Source organism: Myzus persicae, unplaced genomic scaffold, assembly GCF_001856785.1.
Source record: "Myzus persicae strain clone G006 unplaced genomic scaffold, MPER_G0061.0, whole genome shotgun sequence".
Lineage (NCBI taxonomy): Eukaryota > Metazoa > Arthropoda > Insecta > Hemiptera > Aphididae > Myzus > Myzus persicae.
In genome coordinates, this window is record NW_019101739.1 from 17705 (window position 1) to 26319 (window position 8615).

Here is an 8615-nt window from a genome sequence, read left to right on the forward strand (position 1 = left end):
TAATTTAACATTATACGGGTATATACGGGTAGGAGGCATAAAAAATATTAAGTACCTTATTAGAAGCCTAAAAGACTACTAAAAGAAGCGGTAAGTGCCATTCATAAGATTATCACCTCAGATAAAAGTCATATACACCAACAAACTTGGTGTTTACATCATTATTTTTAAGATATAACGTACATACATTTTAACAAAACGACACATTTATTTACTCTTTTACCTAAATGTATATTTTCACCTGAAATTACAATATCAATTACAATATTATGAATTACACTTATTGATATGTATGACAAATCTTGCTTATTAATTAAATGTCACATTGATTTTAAAGTTTTATGGGAGAATTTAGTGAGATAGAATTTACCTACAAGAAAAAGAAACAAAAAAATATGAAAATCTTATTTTTGCTCTCTGGAAGTGGCAAGTGTCGTTAATGCCAAATAACCTTAGTCATCATTTGTGTTTTGCAGATAAAATATATTATACAAGGATATTGTATTTAATTTAAAAACAAATTAAAATGCAGTGGAATTATTTATTAGGTATGCAGAATGTTAGTACAATAATTAGGTCTTTATAGTTATACTGAACAAATATATTAAATAAAATATGTTGGTGAGTACTTGTTCTATTTCTTTATTTATTAATAGTATAAACAGCTATTGACAATCACTGAAATGAAATATTTCTTCCTATTAACTCGTTAAATGATGCTACCTTCTTCAAAGTAACTTAAATCAACTTGTGCCATAGATCAAAACTTTAGATTTATCTTTTAATAAGTATCATTATATGAAAATTACCTTTATCAGAAACCTATTGATAATTACATAATTCATTCTTCATATATATTGTTTTAGTTTATAATTATATTTCTTAATGGTAATGATTATGATTTAGGTATCACTCTAATTCTTACAATATTTATATGTCAAAAGTGCATGCTGTAAGACTCTTAAAACTCTAGGTTGGTTTTATTAAGCAAGTTCCAAGTAACTGTAAGCATACAACACATTTGAAGGATTTATACCATTTATACTGCTCATTTATCAAGTTTATATTAGAGTATGTTCAATTTGCAAGAGCACCAATGATTTCCAGTCAGCTATACTTTGTCTCAAAAGAGAACAATCACTGTATGCACATCATGAATGATGCAATTGGAGCATCAAGAACCAAGTGATCATGCTAACATCAGGTCGTTTGTAGGAGATGAGCAGCACTAACAAAAATCGACTGGCTGACTTATTATTATCTTTTGAGGTAGAGTATAGAAAGATTCCTAAAAAATATTTCTTTAAACTTTTCTACTTACTTAAGTATATTAGGTAACCTCCTAGTTTAGTAAATGTAAGCTTGGATTATTTAGTTGACAGTAGACATGCAATTAACTTATCTTTTATTAATAATTTAATAAATGATAAAACAGTTTCCTGTATTAAAGGTTAAATGTATTTGTTATCAAAAATAAAATAGGTACTCATAATTAATTAACCAAGTGTACAGTTAACATGTGTATTTTAATTAGTTCCTTTATTCAATGTACACAGTATGTATGTAGTTTATTATTAATTGTCATCTGTAAGGAAAGACAATATGATGCTAAGTACATATTAATGATTTTTATTGAAAATAAATATCGTAGGTTATATAAAATATCTCATCATTATTAAAAAACTGGACATACAAGAAAAATGTATTCTAGTTTGCATAACAATAAATTAACATTTAATATTTTTAATTGAATGAAAAATTAAATTTAAAGTCTTGATTGGTGTTTAAGTAGGTAATATAAAATATATATCACTCTCTTATTATTTGATTTGTTCTTCTACCAGAGGTTAATCTATTCGCTTCATAATACGCAATTCTCCAATCCACAATTGGTTGTTGTGTTATATCAGCTGATAGTTTTGTCTTTTTATACTTTTCAACTGTTAATGTTTTCCATAAAAACTGATTGTTTATAACTGAAAGGTACATTTTTTTACAGCATCTCATCAGTGTATACAAATCAGAGGTGTTTAGTTTTGCAACAATATATGAAATCAATTCCTCGGGTATTCCACACAAACCAGGATATTGACCAACAGTGATTTCCAATATGGCACATTTGATTGGAACACTAACCAAATTTTTATATTTTAAAGATAAATGAGCTACATGTTCTGTACTTATACTAGAAATGCTTCTGTCGATTTCAAAACTAGTGCATTTTGATATATTTGAATAACTTAATGTTATAATTAATGAATCATCATTAGGAACACCTATTAAATGGCATAACTGATTAGACATAACTAGCTCAGCATTAAAAATGTTATGATTTTTTTGCCAAAATGAATTTAGTGGCAGACTGTTCACCATTTTAGCTAATTCAATATTTGAATTGGTTGAGTCAAAATGTTCGGCTAAAGAACTTGGAATAAAGCCAGTTTCAACAGTGAATACAAAACCAATGTTGAATAGTCGCTCGTGTCCTAGACTGGTAAGTGCATTTGACAGAAGTGATGAAAACTCAGATGTAAGTGAATTCATTTCTAAAGTACATAATACAAATAATAGGTATATAATAAAAATAAATAATAACACAGAGATGGTTATATTAAATTTGAATTCAATGATAAATCATTGCAAAAACTATTCTGTTCGGATACGGTCTACATTACTAAGTAGGTATATTGTATGACATACTTATTTTGATGTTAAAGTAATTTATTTTAATATCTATAATATGAGAGTAATATGGTAGGTTGAATTACTTTTTGCAAAAAACATTGCTAGGTATTACTAATTTTATAAACATTTGAGTATAACCTATAATAATTGAATATATTTATATAATACATTATTGTTATTAACTCTTGAGTCATAACTGATCCTGGTACTGATTTACCGTACAACAGTTTGAATAGGTTATCGGTATAAATAGGCGATAACATACATTTTTTAAAAGTCATCAAGTATATTAAATATATAATAGATTGAGCTCTGGCTTTTTGGTATTTTATAAGTATCTAATTTCCAGGATAAATTCAAATTTGAACTTAAAATGTCCACAGTACAAAATGCTGTTTATAAATTTTTATTAGTTTTTTTGTTCACATTATTAACAACTTATGAGGAAATTGTTATACAGTTTTCAAGGTTTAGCTATACAAATTGAAAAGCAATTAAATATATTTATAAACTACCAAATAATTTGTGAATTTGAACTTGAAATGCTTTGAAAAAAAAAAAAATATAGTTTTAATACTTTTAGATACTAGAGTAAAATAACAACTTAAGCGAAACTTTGTACTACATTTTCAAGCTATTGAGCAGATTGAAACATTTTTTATCAGTAATTATAGAAAAAAATGGTAAATGTCAAAATATATCTAAGAGCTAATAACAATTTTTGATCATATTACAAATTACTTAAATTAGTAATGCCTGACATTTCTAAATCATCACAAATATTTAATCTAGTACCTACCTACCCATTTATTGTATAATATTTTACTCACCTTATGTGTTAATGTGTTTTGATATTATTGATAATATTATTATGTTTCACTTGAAAACTTAATGTATTTTATTAATATTTTAAAATAAAACGATAATTTATTTTCAAAGAAGAGTAGGTGCCTATGATAAAATGAACGGTTTATTATAATTATCGTTAGAATGATCTAACTTCTGTAATAACTAATATCGGAATACCCGATCGTCCGGAACCGACAACACATGAAATAAAAAGTTACTTAATAGTTATAATAGTTAATATTGTTCACTTAACTATGTCCAGCTTAATCATAGAACACTAACACAGAACTATTTATTACAACATTGAATATTCGAACATGGAAAATTTCCAAAAGTTAAGTTTTCAGATATTTAAATAATAAATATCTAATGAGTGATGACTGATAGACGATAGTTGATACTCTGATAGTCTGTGATGAATCATGATGATCACGAACATATAATAGTGTGATAATAGATGATGATTATATGAATTTGTTGATAAGATAATAAACTAGATTACTAACTAGTGATATGGATGATGTGTAGTTATTACCCGCCATTTTGAGTGAGAGCGCTGAAATCCCACCAAAATTTGAATTCTTGTTTTAAATATTTGAAATTAATGAATGTTTTGTATTTACAATGTTTATTTTTTCTGTCATCAACATGACAAATGCTCAGATTTTCGATATCAGAGTCTTTTCTACTAGAAAAATGAATGCAATTAATGCATTCGGGAGGTGAACATTCAAAATTCTTAGTAGTTTTAGAAAGCGTCACGAAAAATAAAAATAAAGTAAAAAATATGGTAACTTTTACATAAAACCAATTTTATTTTTTTTTTGGAGTAACTTAATAACTATCCTAACCTAACCGAACCGTAGACACTTATATTTCCACCAAATATTTATAGTAACATTTTCGACATATTATTTCTTTTATAGTTTTAATAACAATTTTTAAAATTATATTCTATAAAAACTTTTTCACTTGGTAAAAAAGCTTGAAATTTTAATGCAAGGTCCCTCATAAGTTTCTTTAATGGGAGTTCAAAAGTATTAAAGATACATTGGCGCTATTAATTTTTTATATGCACTTAATGTTTAAATTTTGACAAAATTCATCAAAATCTCGAAAACTTTCTAACTATTTTTGAGTTGAAAATTCATAAAAGTTTTTGTTCGATCTTTCTGACATTTAAAATTATAACCACTCTACTACCAATCATCGGGCGGTGGCCGCAACTGGTCATCCGTTCGGACGCCATGTTTGTCGTTCTGACTTTCTATGCGCTATACCGCCGTCGCTGTCTAGGACGGACCCCGATAAATCTTAGACACGTTCGTATAAGACCTGTCTACCGATCTACGCTACTAAATTATATTATAACTGCTAGTGTTTAAGATGCTCATATCCGTGTGTTTGTGCTCACGCTCGGCGACGTGTCGACATATTCGTTGTTTTTGTTGTTGTTCATTTAAACATTACATTTTAAGCTTTTACATTTTAAGCATTTATTATTTTACTATCTACATCTGTGAGATATTGTGCTATTATAATTATGACACGATAAGATACAAATTAGTAATTACCTACTAGTTATGGTGAATTTGAGTCTCCAAAACTTTATAATATGGTGAGTATACTGAACCCATAGCAATCTAGTTTATTATCTATATCGGCTATATCTGTGGTATAACCACAACATTTTTTTTCCAAAAATCCTCGTAATCTTTGAAGATTTTTGTTTCAAGAACATTGTCACCAACATAGTTAGGTGATTAATGAAAGTAATGTTTCTGATATCATAATTATTAATGTTTAAAAATGTTTTTTGTAGTCCAACATAGGTATTTAGTAAATTATATTGGTACCTAACCCTAACAATTAATCAAAATAACTATGCAATTCGGATACCTATAACTTCTTTATAAGTTATTATTTACCGGTGTTGTACGATTGAGAACGTTTTACCTTTTTAGCAACACGATTGACAACGATGTCGGCAGATCAAAGACACAATATTTTGTACCTTAAAATCAAACGATTGAGAACGATATTTCTAGCGACATTGCCATTTATCTTAACTTTTAGTAATAATTTTTAGGGCTGGGATTTTGATGCAAAGGCATCTTTTTTGGTGTTTTGAAACGTTTAAATTGTGTATATGTTACGGGTAATGTGACATTCGGATAATGTCGACATTATCCATTCGTGTTGGCTAATGTGTAATTTTTCGTTTATAAACTGGAAATATCAACATTATCCGGATAATGTTAACCTTAGCCAGTCAATTTTGGATAATGTTAAAAGTTATGTACTAAATAGGCTATATAGAGGTTTTTTTAGCATTCTATGGTGGTGAGCAACTTTTTTGGTGTCAAGGACCAAAAAATAAAAAATAAAATTCACGGGCCTATATATCACACTTCATTATATTATTACAATCTAAATTTTAAAAGTTATATCAAATTTAATTTATTTAAGTTTCATCACTGCTTGGTATAATTTAACGTGGTATATATTAACACAGTTTTAATAATAACACATAATAATAATAAAAAAAATTAAAAATATGAAAATAAAAAATAAATTGATATGATTTTTAAATTTAGATAAATTGTAATCGCAGGCTTAAAATCGCAACACATGCCGCGGGTTGCTGACCCCAGCTAATAATATCTTATCTTAACTTATAACTGAGTTAGTCAGTTATATATCTTACCGATAAAATAAACAATATATATGAACTTAATATTTATCTTATTTCATCTTTATACCTATGCGACGTCACGCTTCGATCTGTTGTTAGTCTGTTTCAGTTTTCACGTGTGACAGTTTCCAGTACAGTGTTAAGTGTTTTAAATTTAATTTTAAATAAAATGGAAACAAAAATGGAATTTTATAATTTATTTGAGAAATAATTGTCTGAAAAAAAGAGAAGATAATTCATCTTATTTATCAGATGAAAAATATTTAAATATAATTAATGAATTGAAAGGCAACCATAAATCTCGTCGTTTAAATAAAAAATTTTAAAATATAAAATAAAATTTAATATTGTATTATTAGTATAAACTCATTTAAATTATACTCGTATTATGTATTTTATGGTAATTAGTAATTATTGTATCTTTTTTTTTGCATATGGTTGATTGTATCTAAAATATATTTAATATTGCTAATAATTTAAAATGATTTCATATCATGCATGATGCAATTTTATAGTTGTTAAGACATTATCCATAAGTCCTTGGCTAATGTCATATTAACCGGTTAATGTTAACATTAGCCAGCATTTAATAATATTCATGGCAGGTAATGATAACAGTTGGCTAATGTTGACATTAGCCGGATAATGTCGACATTATCCAAATGTTAACATTACCCGTGACATATATACTGGCAAATAAATATTGATTTTTTAATTTTTAATCTTAAGCTGACAAATATGTTGTATATAAATATAATTTTTTTTACTTTTAATCATAAAAAAATACCTTAAAATAAGTGATGAATGTATTGATTTTACAATGATAATATGTGGGTGTGTGTTTTTTTTTATCAAATTTAAAATTTAAATATGATTTTTTTGTTAACAATTTATTAAATGTTTAACTTTAATAGCTAAGGATTGAAAATTTAAAACAAAATTCCATGTAAGTTTATTTTGTAACCAAAATATAGCGATTGATATCTTATATATATTGTATATTGTATTTTTATTATTTTTATTTTTAATTAATGTGGCAACGTTGCATAAAAGTTAGCAGGTAAAAGCGTTCTCAATTGTGCTATTAAAAAAGGTACGGCCGATAAGGACCGTTCTCAATCGTGTTCTACTCTTATTTACTCAATGGCTAATGAGTAATGACAATACCTTACCTACTGTATTAAATATGTTTTTTACTATTTAAACTGTACGTGAATCGTGAATAGGTAAACTTGCATAAAACCATTTTTTATTTTAGTTAAGATGCAAGCTGTAAGGGAGTATATGAAATTGTTTATGCAATCATGTGTTATAAAATTAAAATAAACTGGAGAAATACGTAACACGGCACCTACTTGATATGTTTCCTATGTAAGTTTCCTTGATGTATGAATAAAATATGTTTGGGAAAAATAATGAACGAGAAATAATGTTCCTTGCAGAGGAGAAATATGAAGTAGCCACACCTTATTGTGTTATGAAATAACATAATGTTATTAATCACAAAAATAAGGTCGAAATATACAATTTTTATTGAATTCATTAATTTTATTATTAAAACTGTATTATAATATTTACATCAGTTGTACATTTAAATTCAAAAGTTATTAATTTTTAAGAAACAAGACTATAAATTACAAAACAATTGTATTCGCCTATAAGAACGAAGAAATTAACAAACTTAATATTATAGTTACTAATGCTTACCCATTGCTTGTATGATAGTATTATATAATGTGTGTAATTAGGCATAGTATATTAATATAATTGCAGAATATTTTAATAGATTAATGTAATTAACTTATTTTTTAGAGATAATTACGTACGTATTAAGTCCCAGATGTCCTAGAAAATCCGAGAAGTTGATTATAGAATGACCAAATAATTATTTGTCCTCATTTCGCTTGCAAATACAGTAATCAAATGAGGTCCGATTTTGAACCAACAAAAAGTCTTGTCCGTGTCTATTAATTAAAACATAAATTTCAATTCAGTGCCATATCCCTCTCACCCCCTCCCAATTGGCTGTATCAAAACATTGAAAAAATATAAAAATAAATTATTATTGTTAATTGTTGAGTATTTTTTTAAAAAATATTTTGGCTTTACCCTAAAACAATCCCCTGTACAACAAATTGGACTATTCAATGCAATATCAACCTATTGAATAATCCCACTAAAAGGAGAATTGTGATAAATAAGAATAAACTAATTTCCATCCCAAATAGTTTAAATTGATATCCAATTTTCGTACTAGACTCAAAATTATTTATAAGACGCACCTACCCAGTAAATAATAATACACGTGTGGTCTATTTAAATGTATTGTCTTCATAAACAGATTAAATATATTTTAAATAATACAATAATACATTAGGTATATTGA

The 8615-nt window shown here is 26.6% G+C and overlaps 1 protein-coding gene across 1 annotated transcript; it reads right to left on the reverse strand.

The window, feature by feature from the left end:
* Nucleotides 1–521: 521 nt before the first annotated feature.
* LOC111030312 lies at nucleotides 522–3963 on the reverse strand. Its single transcript, XM_022309738.1, has 2 exons — nucleotides 3516–3963; nucleotides 522–2546 (listed from the first exon to the last, which is right to left on the reverse strand). Exon 2 carries the CDS (start codon nucleotides 2542–2544, stop codon nucleotides 1810–1812), a length of 735 nt encoding a protein of 244 aa, XP_022165430.1. The 5' UTR covers nucleotides 2545–2546; nucleotides 3516–3963; the 3' UTR covers nucleotides 522–1809.
* Between the last annotated feature and the right edge of the window lie 4652 nt (nucleotides 3964–8615).